Raw genomic sequence first — 25,262 nt, 5'->3', positions numbered from 1 at the left:
AGCTCGTGTTACCCCATCATTGGAGTCCTATATCAAGGGTGGGGGTTGGTGCAGTCCCCATGCGTATCCCGCTGTAGATCAGAAATCAGTAGGGGCGGACCATCATTGAGGTCGGAGCCGAATGGTCATACGTATGTCAGTTTGATTGCAGCTATCAAGGTTGAATTTGGCCATCACCGAAGTTGCATGGCCCATGGTCGAGTTCAACCGCACTGCTCATTCAGATAACAGATCTCAAATTTCAGAAAATGCACAGGAAAAGAATATCTTTGCTAATGAGATATCCTGCATAAATAGATTTCTACAATCTAGGCCACTTTGTCTTCTAAGAGCATATCATCAGAAAGAGCAATGAATCCAATACATAGCCCGAGGTCTATAGTGCATCATGTCCATGTGTCTCATAAGGTATCCCGAGACAGTAGACACCAACAAGCACCCACAACGCCGCACTAGCATAAATAGGAGCACTGGTGAACCCAGTCTGCGATGAGATCAAACTAGCAACAAGACCCCCAAACCGCAACAAAGCAGCCGCAGTACCTACCCCGGTTCCACGGTGCGGAGCCGGGAATGACTCCGGGGTAAAGGCATACATGATCGCATACTCTATGAATAATGATTAGCCCTGACTTCTTTTTCTAGGAATGAACTTACCAAAGTTGGCCAAAAGAACAGTGACACACGAGAACGCTAAGCTGGAGGTAGGGTTGCTGACCCCTACGTAGGCAAATAGGAAGACGGCCGTAACTACAGCCGATATACCCATCATCCATCGTCGACCTAAGCGGGTATTCACCGATACAGCAGCAGATAACGGACCGACTATTCCAACGGCTGATTCGATGCAGTAGTCACGGTATGTGAGGTAGAGAGAGGAATCTGACGTAAATTTGGTTGCCAGGTACGACGGGAGGAAGTTGAAGTATAGTGGGTATGCGATGCCTGGAAATGTTATCATCTGCTGCAGTTTCATATGGGTAAAGATCATACCAACTGTAAGCCATACGGCCCAGATGACAATGGTTTGCTGGGTGAGTTTTCGTGTTGCGAATAAGCCGCGGTAGTGCTTCCCCTTGAAAGCGTCCATGTTCTCAGAAATGATTTCTTTGGCGGAAAGCTTTGTGCGGGATTCTTCCTCGTTGATTATCATGCCCAATCGGGCGTCTATCTCACGGAGCATGCCTATCGTCAATGGCTCGGGCTTGCCATTTTGTTTTGCAACGTAGTTTACGGCATCGACGGCATCTTGGTCTCGTCCTTGGGATAGAAGGTATCTCGGGGTCTCGGGGAGTTTGAAGAGAAACATGCGAATAAACGTAAAAGCGAGAGAGAGCCCTCCAAGTGTAATCATCGTATATCTCCTTAATCAATTCAAACATTAGATAAGACTGACAAGGGGGAAGTGGCGTAATATACCACCCCATATTCTCGCTACGAGAACAAGTTGCAGGAGTCGCATCTGTCGCACAGCTAAAATTGGCCAGAAATACCCATGCAAGTAGAGATACTATCAATTGGCCCAGATTCCACCATGCAGAAAGGGCAGTGAGGAGGTATTGATGACTATAAGCAATGAGCAATGGGAATTATTGGATCAAGTGCGAGATTTCACCTTCCAGGAACAAATTCCAAGAATATCATCGAATCCACAGGTACGTTTCCTCCTGTTGCAGTACCGATCACGGCCCAGAAAGCACTGAAAGCGATAAAGTTCATCGTCCCGGCCGTGGCGCAAAGGAATATACCTGCAATAAGAAGTGTACAGTTGAATGCGGGCTTACGACCAATAAGGTCGCTTGACAGACCCCAGAAAGAGGCGCCGATGATAAGGCCAACGTAATATGCAACAGAGCTATAGCTGACTTTGCTGATATCCGAGAACTCTTGTTCAATGGGGGGTTGCACGCTGCCGATACCTTGTGATGCAAACTTTAACGGTCAATTAATGTAAAGCGTTTGATGTGTGAGCACATACGTTGTCCACGATCCAGCCAAATCCAGTTACCACGAAGAGTTTCCATTGAAATCTGGCCTTGTTAGACTCGCTTACCGCGATTATGTAGATACCAATTACCTTCCCATGCCAATCTCTTCCATGCATTGCCCTACCACTTCTGACTTCAGTCGGTACGCCTGCGTAGTAGAGGAGCCATAGAATTGCTCGACTTCACTGTCACCAAGGGACATGATTTTCCCCGTATCTTCATCAGCCTGGTTCTCCGGGCTTGAAGAGTATTTCCTTTCAGAGTGTATTTCGTCCATTATGGAATTGACGCTGGAGCACTTTGCTTCTAGAGCGGTCTGTTCATATACTCATTCGCATGTATGGATAGGGTTGGAAGCTTTGTTGACATTTCTCATCGGCCAATGGGATCCCCCTTGCAGCTCAGATTGATAACAAGGGTGGGTGGCAGCGATACGATGGTCTGATCCCCCACTTTTGGGGTGTAAGGCTAGAAGTGATAAGGTCTGGATTAAGCAATATTGACCTGAGATGGTAGACCAGAGAGCCATAGATCGAATGACGTCATGACACGATTTCAACCTTTGCTTCACTGGACCAGACGTCTATATCCTATCAAATTTAAGCTTATTTCATTCATTTTGTTGAATAATCCTGTTTTCTTTTACGACAAAAAGTATTTATGGTATGAATAATAACAGACAACCAGTCTCAACATGTAGCCAGGTTTACGCACCGACTGCAGCCACACCAGGCATCTCAACCGCCTTCGCCTCCATCTCTTTATTGTATTTGTCCGCCCGACCATAGCTCCTCTTATATGCAGCGGTAACCCAATCCTGAACAGTTATAGCTTGATATTTGGCATCTTCTTCCGACGCGCGGCAATTCGGCAAGCACTCGCACAGATAATCCGGATTCCCGCTGAAGAAGAACGGAATCGAGTACCTCTCCTGGCCAGACTTATTAATTACCCGGTGGGTATTTGACTTGTATTTATCATTTGCCATGTGCATGAAAAGATCTCCCAGATTCACAACATAAGCTCCAGGAGTGGGTTTCACCTGGAATTATTAGTTTAACACGCAGGAGGAAGGGGGGATATTTACATCAAGCCATTGTCCTGTCGGGGCATCCAGGACTTGGAGACCATCTACCTCGTCCTGTAGCAATAAAGTGACGCAGCCGAAGTCTGTGTGTGCGCCAATTCCACGACTCAATTTTTCATCTGCATCCTTGGGCTGCGCGGGGTAGTGCAGGTATCGCATCGTCGCAACAGCCCCGTCAGTAAGGGGATCGAAATAACTGGTTTCCACGCCTAGAGTTAATGCCAGAACGGCAAGAACGTCCTTTGACAAGTCAAATACCGCGTGGTAGTATTCCATTGTTGTCTTCTGGAACTCCTCAGCATCTGGAACTGTCCGAGGCCACTGATTGGGACCGCTGGTCAATTTCTTTTGTAGGAAGTACGGGTGATCCTCGGAGATTTCTTCGCCGATGTAAAGTCCTTCCTTGAGCTCAGGACTTGTGCCAACTTCTAGCATCTGCGACCGGAGCATTTCATAGCCGCGATTGAAAGAGTTCAGGTCTGCGGGTGTTAGTTGGGTTCGTTTTGCCAACGGAGATGCTTACTTTGATCGATCTCCATCTTCTCCTCCAGTGGCAAATCGAAGAATCTCTTTGAGCAGTCCATTACCCGGCGCTGTAAAACCAATGGTATGCGATGACCGGTGATTTGGAAGAAGCCGTTGTATTGACAGCATTTGCGAACCTCTTCGACCAATCTGGCCTTTGCTTCATCGTCTTCTCCATAAATTGGAGAGAAGTCCAGAATTGGGGGAGCGGATGGAGCTGACATGGTGATATTTGGTATGGAGTTTACTTGTCAAATGCGCTTGACGTGTATATATCCAGTTTCAACGACTCCGCATCCTTCGGTCCGATAGAATGCCGAATTGTTGTCACTGAATTAACAAGCTGTGACATTCAAGCCTAGATTCTTAGTCAAGTCAAGAGCAAGAGTGGGGTCACATCAAAGATGGGGGATAATTAATACCAGGCGATAAGATGATCTGCAAGATTTTGATTGGCTACAGAGTTTATGCCTTTGAATTCACAAGGTATGGAGTACTCCGCAACACTGTAGATATACACAATGAATAGTTGGTGTTGAGGTACAAATGCAAGGGGCCTATAAAGCATGTCAGATCAAACCGCGCAACCTCGACCCCAAAAGTAACTAAGATTAGCATGGCTGACCAAAGAATTATGGATGAATCAAACGCTATGGTTGATATTGGGGCGAGCACCGTGTATATGGATGAGGAGGCCGAAAAGCGATATCGTAAGAAAGTCGACTTCTGGGTGTTACCCCTACTTTGCTTGGTGAGAGAAGGCAGTTTCTGTTCAGAATGAAAACAACTGACGCGGTGCAGATGTACTTTTTTGACTGTATGGACCGAGTAGGTTATCAATACTCCATACCGATTAATTTTACTAAGAAAGTCAGAGCAATCTAGCAAATGCCAAAACCGACGGACTCGATGAAGATCTACATCTCAGAGGAAATGACTATTCTCTGTTGATTCTACTGTTCTATATCCCATTCGGCCTGTGCGATCTACCTTGGAATCTCCTGATCAAACTCTACTCTGGCCGAATCATGCTATCATCAAGTTAGTCCTCATCTAGAGTCCAATGACCTTGCTAACAGTTAATTTAGTGTCAGTGGTCTGGGGAGTTCTTGCGCTCTGCCAGTGTGCCGCCAAAGATTTTGGCTCCCTTCTCTCGATTCGAATAATATTGGGTGTATTTGAAGCCGGATTCTTTGCCGGTGCCACCTTTTACATGACACTATTCTACACCCGAGGGGAAATAGGATTCCGACTGGCCATTATGCAATCATTTGCAGTGCTAGCCTCTGCCTTCAGTGGACTTATCTCATTTGGCGTGTTTCAAATTAATGACTCCGCTGTGAAGGGGTGGCAGTGGTTGTTTATAATTGAGGGCAGCCTGACGTTGCTTTCGGGTGTTCTGGGCTTCTTCTTGCTACCGGATACACCACAGAAAGCCTGGTTTCTGGACCACAGGGAGAGAGCAGCAGCCACTGCTAGAATGCTTCGTGATTCATCCTCGGAAGTCTCGACAACGTTCGACTGGAAAGCCTGTCGTCAGACGTGGAATAATTGGCAATTCCCCGTGTGGTGTGTTATTGCTTTTACATACCCCGTTGCTTATGCGACTGCGATGAACTTTTTTCCTTTGGTGAGTTCGTTAAGTATGTCAAGGCCCATTCAAGATCTAACAGGTGTAGATCGTTGAGCGTCTGGGCTTCTCCACCGTTAAAACCAACTTGTGGACAGTAGCACCAAACCTTGTCGGAGCAGTGGTGTTACTCTGCGTTGCAAAATCATCCGATTTCTTTCGCGAAAGAGCATTTCATATTGTGTTCTCCCTGACTATCTCTCTGGTCGGAATGGTAATCCTAGCCGCCATTGACGTTCTCCACAATAAGGGCGTTGCCTATTTTGCCTGCTTTTTGATGGCCGCAGGGTCTTATATCCCATCATGTCTTGTGCATTCTTGGCATAATAACAATAGTCTCAACGAGAACTCACGAGCAGCTACAACAGGGCTTCTGGTTGGCTTGGGCAACCTGGCGGGGGTGTTGAGTGCAGCCACGTTTCGGACTCAATATGCACCTAAGTAAGTTCCACAGAGAGTTAAAACGTGCAGTGGCTGATTATGGCTCAGATATATCCCTACCTTGGTAGCGACTTGTTGCTGTAATGTTGTCTGTATTGTATTTGTGACGGGATTAGGGTTATGGATGCGAACGGAGAACCGTCGCCGGGATCGCGAACAAGGTAGATTGCGAGAGGGTGAGATCGATACTAGTCAGTTGAAAGATGGAGTCCGTAGTTTGGAGTGGCGTTATTTCCTGTAATTTCCTTATTTTGCACATAAATTTTTAATGCAATGCATGATAATGTCATTGGTCATTGGTCAGGATAGCATAACCTAAGAAAGACAATCATTAGCTTCCCCCGCATCCTTATCAGTCACGACGGGCTTTACTCCGACATTATTTACCCCCTCAAAGCTCTTAACTTCTTCTCTACAATTCACACTATGAAGACCCACGCTTGTCAATATCCTGGTTGTAGCAAGAGCTTCACCCGGGCAGAACATCTCCGTCGACATGCACTCAATCACGAGCAGCCGCGTCATGGTTTCACCTGTGAGCGCTGTTCTGTACACTTTCAGCGACCAGATTTATTAGGTAAGACCATTGATTCTTTTTGTGGGATTGTGCTAAATTCTTAGAACGGCATATGCTACGGCATAGTAAGCGAGATGCAGAAGCCGGCGGACCGGGGCTCGGAGTATTGAAAACACGCAAACGAACTCGCAGAGCTGGTGACGGTACAATTGTTGTACGTCCGTCGCAGCGAGAGATCAGGTCAGCAGTGAGATCTTCGACTTCTACCACAAGTTCCGACCGGGGGTGGACGGAGGAAGAGGAGGATTTTGCGAACGATGCTCCCATATCTCCCCCCGGTTCTGGGACGGATCTTACATCGCTCTCCATGGACGAAAATGATCCATTTCTGGCACCCATGATGCCTAGCGGTCCATTCGAACCATATGTAGAGCCTATTCCAGGACAATTTGACGCCGCTGATGGGTCCTTCAACATTGGCGATGGGATAGGGGATTTCCTTGGCATGGACACAGGTATGAGCTTCGATTCCTGAAGTCTGGAACAAACTGATCAGTATAGCGACCGATTTCAATCTGCCATTTGCTGCAACTTCCAATTATAATTGGTTGTTCGATGTCGCCTCTCTCGATGACGCTTTTCACCAGTTCGATTTTCCACTGGGATTCGACACCGGACCGTTTGAGGATGGCATGCAATCAGCAGACTCTCAGAATATAGATAAAAATGATGGCCCATCTGCCCTGCTGGAGGTGGCCTCAATGATGGATAGAATTCAAAATTTACACGAAGCCCTGCCTTCGGTTGCACCAGAGCTGGTGGAGATGGACTGGATGTCGGGATCATCTTACCTGGGGTCGAATTCGCCTCAACACTCACCACGAGTTTCTGAAGAAGCTAGAACAGGCATTCTGTCAATCGTGGCTCAGACACACCCAATGGGCATTGATGGGCAACCGATGGCTTTGAACTCGCCCCTACTTACATTGAACGCGTTGCAGAATTACTGTGATCTATTCTTTATACGTTTCAATACTACATACCCCCTGGTTCATCAATCAACGTTCAATCCAAACACCATCGATCCAGTCCTGCTAGCGGCCGTTTTATTCATGGGCGCTACATACAGCACGCGCGAGGCCCACCAGCTGGCAGTAGAAGTCCATGACAAGCTTCGAATTCAGCTCCTGGGACATCCAGATTTTTCGCCCCAGCCTGACCTATGGGTCCTACAAACTATGCTTCTCATAGACTGCTTTGGAAAAATGAGAGCGGGTCCGAAACAGCGGGAGAGGGCACAACTATTTCACTGCGTTCTGATAAAACTTATCCGTCGGAGTAATTGCTGCAGCATTCAAGACTCCGCCTTGGCCCAGTCGGAGGACCTGGAACATGCATGGAGACAGGCCATGGATCTCGAGCAGAGAAAGCGTCTGGCCATGCATTGTTTTATGTGGGATACCCAACACGCAGCCCTGTTCTCTCAGTCCTTGTGTATGTCCGCCTTTGAGATTAGATCATCCTTGCCATGTAGTAGTGCCGCATGGGAGGCATCCTCGGCTCGAGAATGGGCCCATTTAGCGGCACGTGAAACGAGTCGGCCTTTTCTCACCGTTCTCAAGGGGTATATCACTCCAGGAGCATCGCCTCGCCCCCGCGATCTAAATGTCTTCGCCCGCTCGGTGATTCTGCACGGCTTAATGTCCGTCTCGGCAGATCTGAAACGTCGAGACCAAACAACCCTCCGATCTGAAACTCCAGAGAAAGTGGGAGCCTGGATCCCACGCATGAAGCGATCATATGACTTCTGGAAGGTAGATTTCGATGCAGATTGCCTTGCCATGAAAATCGCGCAGACGGCCGACCAACGCCGATTTACCGGAGTTAAAGTGGCATCACACGCTCTCTACCATGCGGCATCTCTTGCTTTGAACGTTGAGATTCTAGACTTGCAAATTGTCGCTGGGGCTACCAATATCCTTGGGCGCACTGTTACCCCGGCGGACCAGTCGCGATCTCAGCGGAACATTCTTCGCTGGCTACATGAGGATTCGGGGGCGTCATGGGCGGCAGCTCGACATTCATCGAATTTACTCCAAGATGCTGTGCTAAGTCTACATGACTGGGATCAGACGGATGCCTTCCATTTTCCATGGTGCTTGTACCTGGCTACGTTGAATTGCTGGATATTTCACCGTGGGATGGATCTCTCTGCATCTGAGCACCGAGTAACTACCGATCTGTCTTCATTGATTGTGATGATGACCAACTGTCCAAGTGATACTGACTTGTCAGCATTGTCAGGGAAGTACGATCCTAAACCATTAACAGCGGCGATGGCACAGCAGTTGGCGACTGTTAGGTGGGCTGTAGTCCACGATGCAATGAAGGTTTTGATGAGTTTGTCTTGAACCTGTCTTGATATTGATTGTCTATATAGTCTGATGTCAATTGTATACTTCTTCTTTCTGTTTCGATTTATTTGCTATAAAAAGGATAATCTGTATACCCCTTCTCGGCAGGCTCCGCCCCATAGAAGGTAGTCCGATCGTATGGATTCAATGGTAATCCTTCCTTCAGCCGTTTTGGTAGATCAGGATTCGAGATAAAGTACCGACCAAATACCACCGCATCTGCAGCATCATTGAAAATCTTTGGGCCCGCATTCTCTGCGTTGAAGTTGCCAGCCGCCAGAAGTGCGACGTTCCCTTTCTTCAGAACTGGTCGGAACACATCCAAGGATGCCCTCTCCACGGCCAATGAGTCAATTTTGGCGCTCTCATCAAGCACCTCGTCGAATCTCGGCTCAACCATGTGTACGTAGATTGGCTTCGATTCACTTGGTAGACCGGCGATCGTGGAGCAAAGGGAGAGCCAGTTTGCGTTAGGATTGGAATCACGGGTATCTTGGAAGTAGTTGTAAGGAGACAGCCGGATTCCGACACGGTCAGCACCAATAGCGACGGTGACTTCCTTGATGACTTCGATAACGAGACGGGACCGCTTTTCAATGGACCCTCCGTATTCGTCGGTGCGATTGTTGACATTGTCATGAAGGAATTGGTCGAGAAGGTACCCATTCGCGGCTGGATTGATTTAGTATCACCCCCAAACTTGAAAATGTTCTGAAGCCTTACCATGAATCTCCACACCATCAAATCCTGCCTCAATCGCCCTTTTCGCTGCTGCACCATGCTCCTTCACAACATGCTGGATATCCTCCACTGTCATCGGTCGTGGAGGCGAGGCTGAATACTCAGTTCCATCCAAGGCGTTTCCACTAATTGGAATGTCACTGGAGCTAACAGGTTGCTCACCCTCAATTAGGGAAGGGACAGTCGCACGGCCAACATGCCACAGTTGACAAAGGATCAAACCACCTTTGGCGTGCACGGCATCGGTGACTTTCTTCCACCCGGTAATCTGGGAGGATGTGAAAATTCCAGGTACACCTGGATAACCCGCAGCCTAAATTATCTTCGTCAAGACTACCTCTTGAAGAAAGGTAGCGTACTCACCAGCCGGCTAATTGGTGTTCCCTCCGTGATCATAAGACCACCTGCAGAAGCACGCTGGGAATAGTATTCCACATTGAGATCGTTTGGAACAAACACACCGTCTGTCTCCTTGGTAGCTCGCATACGAGTACATGGAGCTTGAACGACGCGGTGTTGGAGGGAGAGCGCCCCCAAGCGGAGGGGCTGGAAAAGTGGACCAATAACGTCGACTGATCCCATGGCTGGTAGTAATTGGTTTGTATTGTTCTAAGGATGATTTGGCTGCTATTAAATAACCGGAATAAATGATAATAGAGTACTAGATCTTCAAATGCCGATCTACGAAAGTGGGATAATAGTGGGATACATGAAGATTTACCCCCACCATCTATATTGGACTGTAGTCCGTGGAGCCCCCACCCTTGCGGATTGATGAGATTTACCAAGAGTTATGGAGAACCAGACATCTGATGCTGTGGAAGTGATGAGTTCTTGTGCATTTTCAGCTTAGAGATCATCGATCATTCGTATGTTTATCAATAATTTTAGACAATCGGAATAAGTAGATTGAGTAGTATTTATTTTCATCCAAAAACAATCAATTTGTATCTTCAGATATTACTACATCATAAATGCAAAGTAGTCTTCTATCCATTGTCCTGCTTGAACTGCTGACTCCAGTCCCCATGTTTCAATGCTTCCGCAATATCCATCAGGACGCACAATCGCGATTCCAACTCTCTCCTCAAGCTCTCCAAACCACTTCTGTGTGGCATTTATATCAAGATATAAAGTCCACCGACTATCTTGCAACAGCTGCGGTAAGTCTGCAATCTCAAAGTCCGACCTGGTGGACCGGGTCACCATTGCATATGTAAAAATATCGGACACAGTGGTGTATCTTTGCGGCGACATGAACTCATCTGCTAGGGCCAATCCCCGGGGTCGCTTATTGTATGACTGCTTTGATTGGATAACCATCGCATTGAGCTCATTGGACAACCATCCACAAAGAGTATTCAAGAATTCCAACGAGACTGGAACATCTGGAACAAAGAAATAGATGCGGAATTGACCCAGCAGAGGAATATCAAGTTGAATATCCACCGGATTCGCATCAATATAACGTGTTACCTTAGCTGGAACTTGCAATCCACCAGGATGAAGTGGTCTAGATACACAACTAGCACGACTTAACATGCCGACAGAGTACTCAGCTCCCACGCCCGAGATGAATCTGATATTGTCGTTGAAATTCTTTGCCAAAGCCACTTCCCCCTGCTCAAATGCTTTGCAATGCTCTGTATCAAAACTTATAAGATCATTGGCAATCTTGCGTCGCTCTTCTTCATATGTAGATAGTAAAGATGGCTTGACTAGCCCACGAATCACGAGGTTGAGTTTCCATGCCAAATTGAAACTATCGTGCATGCTGGTATTGGCACCTTGAGCTGCGAGCGCTGAATGACAATGGCCAGCCTGGACTGTTAGAATGATGGAAATACCAGAGAAATGGGTGGACTTACATCCCCGGCGATAAAGATCCTTGCATCGGGATCCATGAAGTGTTTCGCCACTCGTTGGCCAACCACGTAATTCCCAAACCATTCTACTGTCTTCCAGTCAAGTTCGAATGGCTTCATTGCCTCCTTTGCCCGTTGCATGACATACTCCGTTGTTGCCTTTGCTTTATCCACTCTTTCTCCATCTGTTGCGCTTAGCTCAACATATAACCGGGTCATATTGCGTTCTCGAGGAATCCAGAGAATCGATCCAGCAGTGTGGGAGCGGACTGCTACCTTGCTCCACAAGTCGGGGAAATCGGTCTCAATGACACCTTTATGTAATATGTTAGCACGTAGACAGCAGTGATATCGCCAAACTCACCATCTAGAACGCCCCATGATGCGTTGGTCATTTCACCCTCGAGCTCAGCGTCCGGAATGAAGGTTCGCACTTTCGACCTTGCACCATCGCACCCAACGAGATAATCTGCACGGATACTTTTGACTGTATTGGTTGACAGGTCTTCGTAAGAAACCTCCAGCTGCCCTGGTCCCGTTGCGCAGGATAAGAAGCGGGCATTGCGCGTCACGGAAACGCCTCTCGACTCCATATCATCAATCAGAACCTCTTCAATCATTCCCTGGTGAGCTAGGAGGATATACGGATCGGATGCTCCAACAAGATGCTCAGGGTAGTGCGTTTGACGACCTGTTCGGTGAAGTGATTCGTCTGCTGCGGATTGCTAAATCATAAAAATTGTTAGTAGGATCGACCAATTTTGGGAAAAGACTAACCCAAAAGGAAATGTCATATACGAAAGCCGCGTTCTTCAGCAAGGGCTCTGCAAGTCGCATCTGCTTGAAAGTTTCGATGGTCTTGGGCTGCATGCCATCTGCTTTGCCTGTGGAGGTTCTGTCAGGGCGATCGTCAAGGATAGCAACGTCAATTCCAAAACGAGCAAGATTGCACCTTGAAAACACGTCAGCAATATTGTGAGAGTTGGATTGGAGGTGACCTACGCAAGCATCAAACCAGATGGGCCTGCCCCGACCACTACAACTGTAGTCGCATCAACAGGGCCAAAGCTATATCCTTCATGATCTGCACTTGGAGCCATTTTTTGTCTTTTGGTGTCAGATTGATTGTGAACTGAGATTCTCTTCATTGTATGATAAAGTAGTTATAAATCACGAGATGCGGAGAAGGTACAAAACACCCCCCACTCTTGCTCTACCAACGACTCACTCCCCCATCTACAATGATATCCTGCCCCGTCATGTATGAACTCGCGTCACTAGCCAAGAACACACAAGCTCCCATAATATCCTCCGGCTCGGCAACCCGTCCATTCATCGCTTCCGATTTCCAGCTTTCGAGAAGATGGGGGAACTATACCCCCATTAGTTCAGTACAAGATGGGGGTTCGTCAGACCTACAGCTGCAGTCATTTCGGTCCGGACATAGCCTGGAGAGATTGAATTGACGCGAATATTCTGGATCGGACTCAGTATTCCAGCTTCATTACGGACTTTTCGTACTCACGTATTCTGCGAGCTCTTTTGCGATCGCGGGACACATTGACCTAACTGCTCCTTTTGTCCCACAGTATGCACTGCATAGCTGGTCGCGTATGGCAATGTGACTTGCCATACTGGCCACAAGAACAATGCTGCCATGTTTTGTCCCATTCGCGATCATCTGCTTGGCTGCCAATTGGGCTGTAAAGTATAGTCCGAGCACGTTGATCGAGAGAAGGTCTTGATAGTCTTTGAAGGTGAATTCTAGGAATGGGAGATGACGATTGATTCCGGCGCAAGGAACACAGATATCCAGTGCATTGTCAAATTCTTTTTGAAATTCGATGAAGCCGTTTTGGAGGGCTTCTTGGGAGGAAACATCCACTCTGTACGGGTCAGTCACTGTAGATTCTGGAATAGCAATGCTCACTTGTAATAAGCGGTCCTCACAGCGAATTCATTTTCAATTAAGCCGAAAGCTTCATCCGGTGCTATGACATCGAAGATAGCAATATTCGCTCCTGCCTCTGCTAGCCCACGCGCAAAAGCTAGACCGCATCCTCGGGCGCCTCCTGTCACCAGTGCGGTGCGACCTTGGAGAGAAAACTGAGTTGTTAGAGAAAATTCAAGATATGGGGAAGAGCATACCTTGGACATGATTGTGCAAAACGAACAAGAGGCAAACAATTCTGCAGGAGAGAAGGGCAGAATGTTTCCAGATATCAGACATCGGCAGTCATAGGTACACTGTAGACACTAACCCCCATCTTTGCCCCAGAAGCTCCGTGTAAAGCAATCAATCTTAAATACCCCATCAATACATTTGAAATCTCGCACGGAAGTCGGAAACTTCTACCTTGTCTTGATCATGGCACCTCGCATCCACATCAAGCTACAACAGAATCGATTCGAATCATGCCAGCTGCTAGTCCTAGTGGTGGGTGCAGGTCTCGCCGGACTGGGATCAGCCATAAGCTGTGCCTTGGCCGGACACAAAGTACACATCCTTGAAGCAACCTCCGAAATCAAAGAAGTCGGCGCAGGAATTCAGATTCTGCCTAATAGTTCCCGGGTCCTTCAGCATTGGGGTCTGGAGGAGGCACTGACACCGTATATGACGTTTCCGCGCGTGTGCAACTTTATCGGATGGAAGGGAAATCATATTTCATCTTTGGATTTTCACGAGTCGGAGAAAGGGTATCCTGGGACGTGGTATCGGGATTTTCATCGTGCGGACCTGCAGCGGTGTCTGGTTGCGCGTGCCTTGGAGTTGGGTGTCCAGATGACATGCAGTGCAAGAATCACCAATGTTCGTGTGAGGGATGATGGAGCGGCGGCGACGGCAGGTGCTGCGGATGGAAGACAGTGGGAAGGGGATCTGATTCTTGGCGCAGATGGAATTTTTGGGAAATTGACCGAGGAATTACTTGGACGTGAAGATCCACCGGTTAAGACGGGTGATCTGGCATATCGATTACTTTTGTCTACTAAGGAGATGCGCAAGGATCCTGAGTTGGCTCCATTCGTGGATGATCCACAGGTGAATTACTGGCTTGGTCCTGATGCTCATGCAGGTATGCTTCTCCCTTCTAACCATCCACTCTCATTCTGACTATATAGTGAACTATGTGCTCCGTGGAGGAGATTTGTTCAATATGGTTCTTCTCGTACCCGACGATATTCCAGAGGAGTCTTTGGCCACTACTATAGAAGGTAATGTGGAGGAAATGTGCTCATTATTCCAAGGATGGGACCCAAGGTTGGTACTTATCAAATATTCTATGGGTTTTCGTTATTAACCATTACAGGATTCAAAAGCTGCTCAAACTGTGCCAAACAGTGCAAAAATGGCGTCTTTGCATCCGATTCGGAGACTTCAACTGGGCACATCCATCAGGGGCATGGGTGATGCTGGGCGATGCAGTCCACGCAACCCTGCCATATTTAGCTTCCGGGTACGTCACTCTATCTGCTCATAAGGGTTATCTAACAGTAATAGAGCTGGAATGGCTTTCGAAGATGGCGCTGTTCTTGGAGAATGTCTCTCCCGGCTTCCCAACAGTCCCCATATAAGGAAGACATCCCCCAGTTCCTGCATGCCAAGAGACACGCATTGGCAGTCTTCCAGGAATGTCGAAAGCAGCGAACAAAAATGGTGGTAGAACGGGGCAATGTTCAGCAGTATCTATACCATCTCCATGATGGTCCTGAGCAACAAGAAAGAGATTGTAAGATGCAGATGACACCAACACCGGAAGGAGAAGCTTTGGCCTGGAGAGATCCTGGTTTAGCACCGAAGCTCTTGGGATACGATCATATTGCAGATGTACGTCTCTCATCTCAACTTCACAGTTTAAAAGCTAACAACAATAACCAGGTGAATCGGTGTTGGAAGTCTATAAGTGGTTTGTTAAATTCTAGACTTTAGATAAAATTTACTCATAGCAATCGGAAATTCAGATATATCTCGGTTTAGTCTGTTTGATGTTATTTCTATGGGCTTGGGTGGTACCCCCATTCTTGATAGCCCAAGCTTATCAATATACCACATTCCCCGCTCCCCATTCTATAGATAGTAAATTGTTTACTTCGTTCCCCTCACCGACGACGTACATATATGTCGCACTATTAAGTGAAAAGGAAGATGGAGAATATTGAACTAGACCAACTCTTGATTCACGTGTATCAAGCATTAAGATGTGGCGATTATTCAATTGGACCTCAAGCACCCAAGGAAGTCTATCCCCGAGGGGCCTGCCAGCATCATGGTATCGCTCTGAAGCCATGTATCAGCTCGAGCGTCGTGCCATTTTCTCCAAAAGATGGCTTCTCCTCACGCATTCCAGCCGGTTCACCAAAGCTGGGGACTTTATCTCATTCACAGTCGCCAATTTCTCATTTTTCCTGATACAAGACCGCGATGGGAACATCAACGGATTCCATAATATATGTCGACACCGCGCATTTCCAGTCGTTCAAGCTCAATCAGGCTTCACCTCGATCTTGAGCTGCAAATACCACGGATGGTCGTACGGCCTTAAGGGAAATCTAGCAAAAGCACCACGCTTCGAAACGGTTCCGGAATTCGACAAGAGGCAACAGGGCTTACTGCCAATAAATGTTCATATCGATAAAGCGGGTTTTGTCTGGGTGAACCTGCAAGCCGGAAATCCTGATGTCAAGTGGGAGGACGAGTACCAGCGCATCGACGAACAGCCGAGAATGCAGGATTTCGACTTTGCTGGGGAATACACCTTCGACCATTACTGGGATATGGATGTGGAAGCCAATTGGAAGGGATTGATTGAGAATTACAATGAGTGTTATCATTGTGCAACCTCTCATCCTCTTATCAGTGGTGTTTCGGATCTACCACGGTATCGGGTTGAGCCTAAGGCTGGCTATATGGAACACCATATCTTTAATAAAGAGAATACCGATGCGCAGTTTCGACGGGCGATCACTTACTTCTTCCCGACTACTTCTGTAACAGTCACGTAAGTATAGTATCTGGACTGTGGATTCGAAGCTGATTGTGAGTGGTAGAGATAAATTTTTTTATATTCAACGCATGATTCCCTTGACTGCTACCACCAGCAAAGTCGAAAACGAAGTGTATCGGCATCGAGACGCTACGAATGAGGAGTTTGAGAATATCAATGCTTTTTATAAACAAGTGTTGGAAGAGGATAGAGAACTTTGTGTTGGAACACAGGAGAATCTGAATAGTGGGGTTTTTACCAATGGAGAGCTTCATCCAAGCAAGGAGAAGGTAGGGTGTTTTTGATCTACTACTTTCTCTGCTGACAATACTCTAGGGACCATTTCACTTCCAGAACAGCGTACGAGATATGGTCATGGAGCATCGTAAAAGGGAAGAGCAAATAGGAGGTCAGGAGATATGGCCTGCTCTGCATAAAGCACCTGGAGGTATGAACACAAAGCTAAAAGAAGAAGAACAATTTTGTTCGAAGTTGGAGGCAGCTAGCTGTATCGACAGACGGGAGCTCATATGGTAGTCTATTAAAATAATTTGTCCTTGGTCCTGGGGTCTGTATAATATTGACCTGCGATGTACTAAGCCGGATTGAGACTTGAACAGGTGGAAGTAGGAATTGACCGAGTTGAAATATTTGATAGAGAAAAGAAAATACAGAGTCTATTTAATGAGCAACATCTTCCCAATTTTGCCATCCCCGACCCTTGACCTGTGCAAGTTCCTCATCCGTGTATGTCTTGCCGGTAGTGAAATAACCAGCGTTGATCTTGGCGTCAATCTCAACCCGAGAATCGGAGGGAATCATGTCTGTGATTCAAAATTAGTCATTAGAATTTATTGTAAAGAATCTCATTGACTTACGGTCTGGAATAGGAATTCTCTCCAAGATGGGAATTCCTGAATTCACGATTGCGTCGTACTTCATGTTGGACATGGAGAGCATGCGGTCAATCTTCTTGATACCCAGCCAGTGAAGAATGTCGGGCATGAGAGCTTGGAAGCGCATCTGAATACTATTAGACTTCATCTTCATATTTTCCAATTAATATGTGAAAACTCACATCTCTTACACCCGCAATGTTCTCAGTACGGGCAAAGTACTTATCGGCAGTGTCACCACCACGCTTGCGAGCGTTGTAAACCAAATACTTGACAACCTCGCCAAGAGCACGTCCTTCTTTTCGGAAATAGATGGCAAGACCAGACCCCCCGTTTTGAGCCTCCTTAATGGCCTCTTCAATTCCAAAAGCCAGGTAGGGTCGACATGTGCAGATATCGGATTGGAAAACATCCGACCCGTTGCACTCATCGTGAATGCGGAGGGCAAGCTTCACATTCGGATCTGATACTTTTTCGGGAGAACCAAAGATGTAAACAGTCAGACCGCCGATAGGAGGCAAAAAGACTTTGATGTCCGGGCGAGTGATTAATTCAGGGAAACTTCCACCACACTGCTCAAAGAGGGTGCGTCTAAGGGTGCCTTCGTCGATTCCGAATCGTTCAGCGACACCAGGGAGGTACCAGACAGGCTCAACAGCTGCTTTGGTTACGCGGACATCGCCCTCCTTGCTGATGACAATGTCGCCATCAACCTGCAATCGGCCTTCGCGGATAGAGTCGGTGATCTCGGCTAGACGCATAGTGGCTCGCGTCACGGCAATGGTTGGTCGCACATCCAGGCCATCATCGAGGTGCTTCTTGAAGTGCTTTACCGTGTCATGGCCATATGGATCCATAGCGACGATCTTCTTCTTATCTCCCCAAGCAGCTTGCGGGGGAAAATCAAAGATCGGCTCAGTATTCTCGAAACTCGGCTTGAAATTGGGGGGAAGGTCACCAGCAGCAATCGCCAGTGCATTATATATCGAATAGCTTCCACCGTGTGCTCCGATTGCATTCCGGTGAGTGATGGTCTTCTTATTCCGGGAAACTAGAACAGGGCCTCGCTCCTGAGGATCCATCTTGCCCCATTCTAAAGGGATCGGATTAACAACGCTCTGACCTGGATAGGTCGTCAACTGTCCATTTAATTAGTATCAAGTACCGATTTGGACAGAATTAAGAGAAAAACTCACAATAATACGATCTCCATCTCGAGAGTCGTCTCTAGTCATTGTGGCGGTGATGAAGTCTCAGAGGACGAAAAGCAGAATGAAAGAGATGACGGATGAAATGAACTGCTTGTTTCTCTCTCGATGAATTCAGACCGACTTTATACAATGCGCTTCCTGGCAAGTATCTGGTCTAATCGTTGTGAATCCTTGCTTAACATAGTGATAAGCCGATAATGGCGATAACATGGACATGGATAAGATAAGCTTCTTATCACAGCTAAGAATCCAATCTTATCGTCTTATCGATACTGTGGGGAATCATTTGGCTATCAAGAAATCAAGACTGGGCTATCACACAGGTAAGGCTCCACTTTTTACTTGGGGAAGTAAATTAAACTTATTATTTGCTTGAGCTTTCATTTCCCCGCTTCTCTCGGAATCTTCCTGTGGTCAGCTGATCATTTTAAAACCCCCCCCCCCACCAGTTAGAATTGAAACCTTTACCACTTCCGACTGGCAAACCTTCAAGTTTAAGGCAGCAAATTGACCAAATGACTCAAACCTCCGCAAAGGAAAGTGTGCTGGGCACATCTGCCAGTACCTTTCCTAACTCTCACGAGAAAATCACCGAGCCCAAAGACACACCCTACTTCGTTGACAATGAGTTCCAATTCTCAAGCGCGCAGGAATTTATTGATGTCCACGATCCGGCGACCAACAACTTGATATCTCGAGTCCCAAAGTTGACCGAAACCGAACTAGAGAGTGCTGTGGCATCTGCGGAGAATGCATTCCCGGTGTGGAAAAATATGTCTTCGATTGCCAGACAGCAGGTCATGTTCCGTTATGTTGCTCTCATTCGAGAGCACTGGGATCGACTCGCAGCCGTGATTACCCTTGAACAAGGCAAGACCGTTGCCGACGCAAAAGGTGACGTTCTGCGCGGCTTGCAGGTAGCAGAGGCCGCCTGTGCAGGACCGGAATATATGAAGGGAGAGGTCCTCGAAGTCGCCAAGGATATGGAAACCAGGACGTACCGTGAGCCACTTGGCGTGGTCGCCGTGATCTGTCCATTCAGTAAGTCTACCATTCAAGCCATGTCTCTAAAACATTCTAATCGTCCATTAGACTTCCCTGCAATGATCCCACTTTGGTGCATTCCAATCGCCACTATCACCGGAAATACCGTTGTGTTAAAGCCATCTGAGCGAGCCCCAGGCGCGGCGATGATTCTGATGGAATTGGCGGAAAAAGCAGGATTCCCCAAGGGCGTGATCAACGTGGTGCACGGAGCCCATGAGACCGTGAACTTCCTCCTCGATGCGCCTGCCATCAAGGCAATCAGCTTCGTCGGAAGTAACAAGGCTGGAGAATACATCTTTACTAAGGGATCCGCCAATGGGAAGCGAGTACAGGCAAACCTTGGTGCAAAGAATCACGCCGTGGTACTCCCTGATTCCGACAAAGACTCAACACTGGATGCCCTCATAGCTGCCGCATTTGGAGCCGCTGGCCAGCGGTGTATGGCTCTATCTGCAGTAGTCTTTGTCGGGGAGACACGAAACTGGCTCCCTGAGTTGGTTGAGCGATCCAAGGCTCTCAACATGAATGGTGGTTTTGAATCCGGCGCAGATCTTGGTCCTGTGGTTACACCGCAGAGTAAGACCAGGATTGAAGGCCTGATTGCGAGCGCGGAGACTGAAGGGGCAAAGATCATTTGTGATGGTCGGGGAGTCAAGCCCTCGAAATATCCCAATGGCAACTGGGTTGCACCTACCATTATCAGCGAGGTCACCCCATCCATGCAATGCTACACCGAGGAAATTTTTGGACCTGTCTTGGTTTGTCTGCAGGTGGACACTCTTGATCAGGCTATTACGCTTATCAACAAGAACCCTTACGGCAATGGCACGGCTATCTTCACGTCTTCGGGTATTTCAGCTGAGCGGTTCCGGAGAAATATCGAGGCTGGACAAGTAGGTGTCAATGTGCCTATTCCTGTACCACTTCCAATGTTTTCGTTCACTGGAAACAAGAACAGTGTTGCTGGTGGAGGCGCCAACACGTTTTACGGAAAGCCAGGAGTCAACTTCTACACCCAGTTGAAGACTGTTACTTCGAAATGGTCGGTTCGGGATAGCCAGCCTGCGAAGGCTACACTTTCAATGCCTACTCATAGTTAGGTTGACCATGGACTATTGTGTATAGGTATTTTACATAGTACATATCCTCGATACTGCAATTTCCAAAATACATTAAAAAGTACGAACCAATTTATATAAAATCCAAGATAAGTCAATTTCAGTATTTCCAAGTTCAATTACCCTAAGTACTTCCAAGTCCCAAAGTTTAACTGGCCATAACTTACCTCAACCTTGGAAGTGTTAGTGTCACAGTGCTGTCCTTACTAGTAGATGCGGGTGAGTATGAAGCAGGTCACCCGCCTACATTGCACCCAAATAAAGCTAACGACACTAGTGGCTATCATCATATCCGCTTATCGTCACTCTTATCAGGTATCTTATCGCATATCGGAATAGATTCAGCTCTATCACTGATTAGATTCCTTGAGATCAGCCCCACTGGGAATAGGATCGAGAGTAGAGGGCGGAGGAATTGAGTCGCGTGATGCTTATAGATGAAGCTATTCTTCTCTAATTCGTTTCACTCAGTTTGGCTCGCAGCTGCTTCTTTCCCCCTCTATTTATTGAAGCCTCAAGAAATTACAATCAAGAAACACTAATCATGAGTATCATCGGCAAAGAGAATGGGTCTACAAGGGGTATCATTGAGGCAGAAGTCTCTAATTCACGAATTTCTCTTCTGCCTCAAGGCAATCATCTACGGAGTCTGATGACTCTACTTCGCGATTCAAACACAAGCGTCGCCACTTTTGCGGATGTGACTGAAAGAGTTGGTGATCAACTTATTAGTGCTGGTATGTGTTGTGAATCTCCGAGATAAATAGTGTGTCTAACAACCTGTAATATAGCTCTCGATTTACTTCCTGTCAACGAGACGAAAGTGGTCAGCCCGACTGGGGCTGAATATCAAGGCATCCGAGAGACCACTGAGGTCTGTGGGGTGAGCATTCTTCGAGCTGGTGCAAGTCTGGAAAATGCCATGCGACGAGGATACACGTAAGCACTATTCTGAATTCATGAGATAATGAGACTCATTGGATTTAGTGGCCCACTGAGCTTTGGAAAATTGTTGATTCAACGTGATGAATCAACGAGTCTTCCGACACTTTATTATTCCAAGTTTCCCACGGGAATCGCTTCTAAGAGTACGACTCCAGGATAAGAACCCCGCTTTGTTTGATGTGACGTTGACTAACCCCTCATTAGCTGTCTTCATCCTTGAGCCAATGCTGGCTACTGGGGGCTCGGCGTGTGCCGCAATTGAAAGTATCAAGGCAAATGGCGTTGCCGAGGAGAATATTATTTTCATAAATATCTTAGCGTCGCGGCATGGAATCAGCGTGTTATTTGATCGATTTCCCTCAATTCGCTTGGTTACAGCAGCTATCGATGAAGAGCTCACATTATCAAAGTAAGTTCAAGATACATATCGCCAAGAACCTGACTGACAAGTAATAGTCATATCAGTCCTGGATTGGGGGATTTTGGAGATCGCTTTTATGGAACACATAATTGATGAACACATTTGTCGTCGATTGGTCATTTATCTATAATTTTCTTGGTGTTATGCATATTCTATAGTCAACTACCTGTTTACCTATATCCAATCCACTATACCAATATCTATAATCAGGGATAGTCTCTAGATTTGCGATTCTTTGTCATTTTCCACCTCTGATCATACCACTTGATGAAACATTAAATATACCGCTGGAATGCTCGCTCAGTCTTCTTTTAGGCAGTAGCAGGACTATAAAAGGCATCTTTCTCTCCTGTCTCTTCGTCCTTCTTTCATCCCCTCGCCAAATCATCCGGTGAAAATGGGCTTTCAAAGCATGACCAACGACCCCTGTGTCTCTTATGGCATTTCAATAAATATGACTTCTTCGCTGGTGTATATATGGACGTCAGTGCTGGATCAATGCCCGTAGATTTTATCTCGTGAGGGCATTACCCACCCCCAGTTGTATCATTTGAGTTAGGTGGATTGAGTCTCTGATTCGACAAGAGCGGCATATTCATGCTTTCGGGCAGGAATTATATCTTGGAATTAGCTTCTTTGCGACCAGCACTTGATCTCAAATTCAAAATCTTTTTATATTCATATGAACTACAATACAGCTATGCTCATTTTTCCTGTTGAGTTGCAGTAGCCTTGTAAGAATGCCCTGTGGCTCAGAACAAGGTCCCATCTCCCTGAATTACAATAGGACTAGATTTGGTCGAAGGGCGATACTTTGCAGCGAGTTCTCGACCACCCTTCCAAGTACCAGCCTCAAGCATCTGGGCCATATTCAACTGAACACCTTGCTGAGCAAATCGATCTTGAACGGTCCCATGAAGCTTATCGAGCAAAGCCACCGTCATCGCTCGCCACTCGACGATCACATCGCTGGTAGCATCAAAGCTTGGTGTATCCTGTTGAGAATTTGCTCGGCCTTGTTGTAGGACGGCTTCTTTCAACTCAAGAACGCCCATATCCACAAAAAGTCCACCGTTGCGGTACTCCGGAAGTCCAGTTCCCAAGCTGAGGTTCTTCCACTCGAATCCTAAAACTCGGATAAAAGGCACAGACAGGGAATAAGCAAGCCATTGCGTTAACTTGTGGAAGGGTTGGATGCTTGCGGTGCTGCTTGCACTTTGTCCTTTATTCAGCTTGGCAAGAACCTCGAGGGGCCAGGCATCCCCAATGGGAACACCTTCAACTTGAGTTCGATTCTTGGGCCACGCGGGAAGAAGGGTCTTTTGGAGGACATTCCATAATGTCTCATATTCCAGCTCGTTTCCACTTTTTCCGGCTAAGATGTAGTCTTTGTCATTCTATTAGCGATAGTTGTGATGAACATCGACAGAAATTCTTACCAACAAGATTTCCTGGTCGACCGGCTTCACCGAAAATCTCGGGAAGACTCAAGAATGACTTTCCAACACTGTTCAGTAGACTCACACGAGATACATCTCCGATAATCTCATTGTCAGCTGTTATCTGGAAGTGCTTTCGGAATGTATCGATACTAAGGGCCGCAAGACCTTGGCCTAATAGAAACAAACGTTAGCCCTTTATCAAAATATTCGTCACTGTCGGGTCCTGACCATCAACCAACTCGTTGTCCCCTCTTGACTGGTTTGTAAATGAGCCAGCTTTGAACATATAAAGCGCGGCAACGGCAATTCCTTCACTCCGGCCATACGCATTTCCTGTTCCGGGCTCAGTGAACTTCCAAACATCACCCGCACCCGCGTCCAAGAGTACCGCGACAAAGAAGAGATCAATCAATCGGCGCGTGGTCTCAATGCTATCACATCCTCCCTCTTGCCACGACTTGATGAGCTGATCCACTCGAGGAACTCCACCAATATCAAAGTGCTGCCACCGGCCGTGAGGGGGGATCTTGTCAAAATTGGCGGGCCCAAAGTCTCGCTGAAATAATCTCCGTGTCAGATAGATCATGTTGATGGGTCGTCACGTTGGAACATACATTGATGATACCGGTCACATATTCTGCAACTTCACCCATCTTGCTAGGGTGGTAGGTAAAGTGTGTCAATTCATCATTTTCAGCGGCTTTCAGAACCAGGTTTGCACGTTCTCGTACAGCCTGTAGGCTCTTCAGATACTCGATATCGGCCATGGTTGAATATGAGCACAGAGGTTCGCAGTCGGGGGAATCTGCTTGAGCTTGCAAGCAGAAAAGAAATTAGAATAAGTAGGAAACAGGAATTTCATCTCTTTTCCAACGCATTTGTGTTACGTACATGCAGGCCCGACCATAACCCTTGGTTCAATCCCCGCAATCGATAAAACTTCCGATAAGAGATAATAAATTCGATAAAGAGCCCGATAAGATAAATGATAACAGAATCCTAATCTTATCGGTTTTTGATAACGATAATCAGTGATTGTTCATATCCATAAACATCAAATGATTCATGATTGTTTCAAATGTGTTATATAGTCTAACATCTCTTTCCTCATGAACTATAATCCTCAATTCCATCGTTCCTTCAAAAATGGCATCCAACATCACTCTTATCGAAAACGCAGAAGCGTCTAATATCCTCTCTCAACTCCGCGACCAATCCATAAGCTCAGCAGCCGTCCGTCGGCTCGTGAGCGAATTAACGGCGAGCCTGACAAAACATGTCCTCACACCTCCATCCGCAGACGAGAAGGTTGCTGTGATTGTCATCTTGCGATCCGGTCTCGCAATGGCCGACTCATTTTTGGCCGCTTTCCCCGACGATGCAGATACCGTTACATACCATCTTGGTCTGTTCCGGGAGAAGGAGTCGCTGCGCCCCATTGAATACTATAATAAGCTTCCTGCGAAGAGCCCCAAGATCAAGCGGGCTTACATTCTTGATCCCCTTGTCGCTACTGGTGGAACTGCGAAGGCTGCGATTGATATCTTGAGGTAAGCTAGGAGTTGATTGGGTATTTGGATTTAGACGGTGTTAACTTCTTTCTAGAGACTGGGGTGTGGATCACATTACTCTGTTTGCATTGCTTGGAAGTGAAATTGGTCTGCAGAAGGTCGCTAATGTGTGGCCGGAATGTACGGATGTGTTTGTTGGTGCTATTGATAAAGAGCTTGATGATAAGGGATACGTTAAGCCCGGTCTTGGTGATATCGGCGACCGTCTTTTTGGAACTAGTCTAGGCTAGATGGAAGATAACTGGAAACTTCAAAGACCACTATCTAGTCTTTGGTCATCAAATGTACAAATTTCATGTTCTAGCAGTACTCAGATCATCAGGCAGATACCCAGAAGCTGGTAGGCATGATGCCAATGCCATTTGAACAATCTTATTCCTACTTCAGAAGTTGAGCTTGAGATAGCAAGACATAGAAAACG

The 25,262-nt window shown here is 46.9% G+C and overlaps 13 protein-coding genes across 13 annotated transcripts; 7 read left to right on the top strand and 6 right to left on the bottom strand.

Annotated features, from left to right (window-relative positions):
* Positions 1 to 376: 376 nt before the first annotated feature.
* Positions 377 to 2,265, bottom strand: N7520_007302 (MFS transporter; the record flags this gene model as incomplete). The annotated part of the gene is made up of 7 exons (XM_057141236.1): positions 377 to 609; positions 658 to 945; positions 994 to 1,364; positions 1,420 to 1,566; positions 1,616 to 1,932; positions 1,979 to 2,030; positions 2,078 to 2,265. 7 exons carry the CDS (start codon positions 2,263 to 2,265, stop codon positions 377 to 379), a joined length of 1,596 nt encoding a protein of 531 aa, XP_056995242.1.
* Positions 2,266 to 2,694: 429 nt separating this feature from the next.
* encD (Fe(2+)/2-oxoglutarate-dependent oxygenase encD) lies at positions 2,695 to 3,824 on the bottom strand (the record flags this gene model as incomplete). Its single annotated transcript, XM_057141235.1, has 3 exons — positions 2,695 to 3,030; positions 3,076 to 3,554; positions 3,599 to 3,824. 3 exons carry the CDS (start codon positions 3,822 to 3,824, stop codon positions 2,695 to 2,697), a joined length of 1,041 nt encoding a protein of 346 aa, XP_056995241.1.
* An 804-nt stretch (positions 3,825 to 4,628) lies between these two features.
* Positions 4,629 to 5,675, top strand: N7520_007300 (uncharacterized protein; the record flags this gene model as incomplete). Its single annotated transcript, XM_057141234.1, has 3 exons — positions 4,629 to 4,641; positions 4,689 to 5,230; positions 5,280 to 5,675. 3 exons carry the CDS (start codon positions 4,629 to 4,631, stop codon positions 5,673 to 5,675), a joined length of 951 nt encoding a protein of 316 aa, XP_056995240.1.
* Positions 5,676 to 6,300: 625 nt separating this feature from the next.
* Positions 6,301 to 8,599, top strand: N7520_007299 (major facilitator superfamily domain-containing protein; the record flags this gene model as incomplete). Its single annotated transcript, XM_057141233.1, has 2 exons — positions 6,301 to 6,703; positions 6,750 to 8,599. The coding sequence occupies 2 exons, from the start codon at positions 6,301 to 6,303 to the stop codon at positions 8,597 to 8,599; spliced, it is 2,253 nt and encodes a 750-aa protein (XP_056995239.1).
* Positions 8,600 to 8,666: 67 nt separating this feature from the next.
* N7520_007298 (alkene reductase) lies at positions 8,667 to 9,925 on the bottom strand (the record flags this gene model as incomplete). Its single annotated transcript, XM_057141232.1, has 3 exons — positions 8,667 to 9,274; positions 9,326 to 9,656; positions 9,707 to 9,925. The coding sequence occupies 3 exons, from the start codon at positions 9,923 to 9,925 to the stop codon at positions 8,667 to 8,669; spliced, it is 1,158 nt and encodes a 385-aa protein (XP_056995238.1).
* Positions 9,926 to 10,306: 381 nt separating this feature from the next.
* On the bottom strand, positions 10,307 to 13,365 carry N7520_007297 (uncharacterized protein; the record flags this gene model as incomplete). The annotated part of the gene is made up of 10 exons (XM_057141231.1): positions 10,307 to 11,164; positions 11,212 to 11,522; positions 11,573 to 11,933; positions 11,986 to 12,160; positions 12,211 to 12,292; positions 12,430 to 12,580; positions 12,628 to 12,684; positions 12,734 to 13,094; positions 13,139 to 13,314; positions 13,357 to 13,365. The coding sequence occupies 10 exons, from the start codon at positions 13,363 to 13,365 to the stop codon at positions 10,307 to 10,309; spliced, it is 2,541 nt and encodes an 846-aa protein (XP_056995237.1).
* A 211-nt stretch (positions 13,366 to 13,576) lies between these two features.
* N7520_007296 (uncharacterized protein) lies at positions 13,577 to 14,870 on the top strand (the record flags this gene model as incomplete). The annotated part of the gene is made up of 4 exons (XM_057141230.1): positions 13,577 to 14,282; positions 14,329 to 14,467; positions 14,517 to 14,663; positions 14,708 to 14,870. 4 exons carry the CDS (start codon positions 13,577 to 13,579, stop codon positions 14,868 to 14,870), a joined length of 1,155 nt encoding a protein of 384 aa, XP_056995236.1.
* Positions 14,871 to 15,405: 535 nt separating this feature from the next.
* Positions 15,406 to 16,209, top strand: N7520_007295 (ISP domain-containing protein; the record flags this gene model as incomplete). Its single annotated transcript, XM_057141229.1, has 1 exon — positions 15,406 to 16,209. One exon carries the CDS (start codon positions 15,406 to 15,408, stop codon positions 16,207 to 16,209), a length of 804 nt encoding a protein of 267 aa, XP_056995235.1.
* Positions 16,210 to 16,871: 662 nt separating this feature from the next.
* N7520_007294 (uncharacterized protein) lies at positions 16,872 to 18,321 on the bottom strand (the record flags this gene model as incomplete). Its single annotated transcript, XM_057141228.1, has 4 exons — positions 16,872 to 17,014; positions 17,069 to 17,213; positions 17,269 to 18,225; positions 18,283 to 18,321. The coding sequence occupies 4 exons, from the start codon at positions 18,319 to 18,321 to the stop codon at positions 16,872 to 16,874; spliced, it is 1,284 nt and encodes a 427-aa protein (XP_056995234.1).
* A 491-nt stretch (positions 18,322 to 18,812) lies between these two features.
* On the top strand, positions 18,813 to 20,444 carry N7520_007293 (CoA-acylating methylmalonate-semialdehyde dehydrogenase; the record flags this gene model as incomplete). The annotated part of the gene is made up of 2 exons (XM_057141227.1): positions 18,813 to 19,338; positions 19,390 to 20,444. 2 exons carry the CDS (start codon positions 18,813 to 18,815, stop codon positions 20,442 to 20,444), a joined length of 1,581 nt encoding a protein of 526 aa, XP_056995233.1.
* A 562-nt stretch (positions 20,445 to 21,006) lies between these two features.
* On the top strand, positions 21,007 to 21,921 carry N7520_007292 (uracil phosphoribosyltransferase; the record flags this gene model as incomplete). Its single annotated transcript, XM_057141226.1, has 5 exons — positions 21,007 to 21,199; positions 21,254 to 21,401; positions 21,450 to 21,550; positions 21,612 to 21,816; positions 21,864 to 21,921. The coding sequence occupies 5 exons, from the start codon at positions 21,007 to 21,009 to the stop codon at positions 21,919 to 21,921; spliced, it is 705 nt and encodes a 234-aa protein (XP_056995232.1).
* A 659-nt stretch (positions 21,922 to 22,580) lies between these two features.
* On the bottom strand, positions 22,581 to 24,037 carry N7520_007291 (URC4/urg3 family protein; the record flags this gene model as incomplete). Its single annotated transcript, XM_057141225.1, has 4 exons — positions 22,581 to 23,215; positions 23,268 to 23,441; positions 23,499 to 23,826; positions 23,885 to 24,037. 4 exons carry the CDS (start codon positions 24,035 to 24,037, stop codon positions 22,581 to 22,583), a joined length of 1,290 nt encoding a protein of 429 aa, XP_056995231.1.
* A 379-nt stretch (positions 24,038 to 24,416) lies between these two features.
* On the top strand, positions 24,417 to 25,071 carry N7520_007290 (uracil phosphoribosyltransferase; the record flags this gene model as incomplete). The annotated part of the gene is made up of 2 exons (XM_057141224.1): positions 24,417 to 24,820; positions 24,876 to 25,071. 2 exons carry the CDS (start codon positions 24,417 to 24,419, stop codon positions 25,069 to 25,071), a joined length of 600 nt encoding a protein of 199 aa, XP_056995230.1.
* Positions 25,072 to 25,262: the final 191 nt, after the last annotated feature.

Source organism: Penicillium odoratum (assembly GCF_028828045.1).
Source record: "Penicillium odoratum strain IBT 22623 chromosome Unknown utg000005l_segment0_segment0, whole genome shotgun sequence".
In the NCBI taxonomy this organism is placed as follows: Eukaryota; Fungi; Ascomycota; class Eurotiomycetes; order Eurotiales; family Aspergillaceae; genus Penicillium; species Penicillium odoratum.
This window is presented reverse-complemented; position numbering and strand designations above follow the sequence as displayed.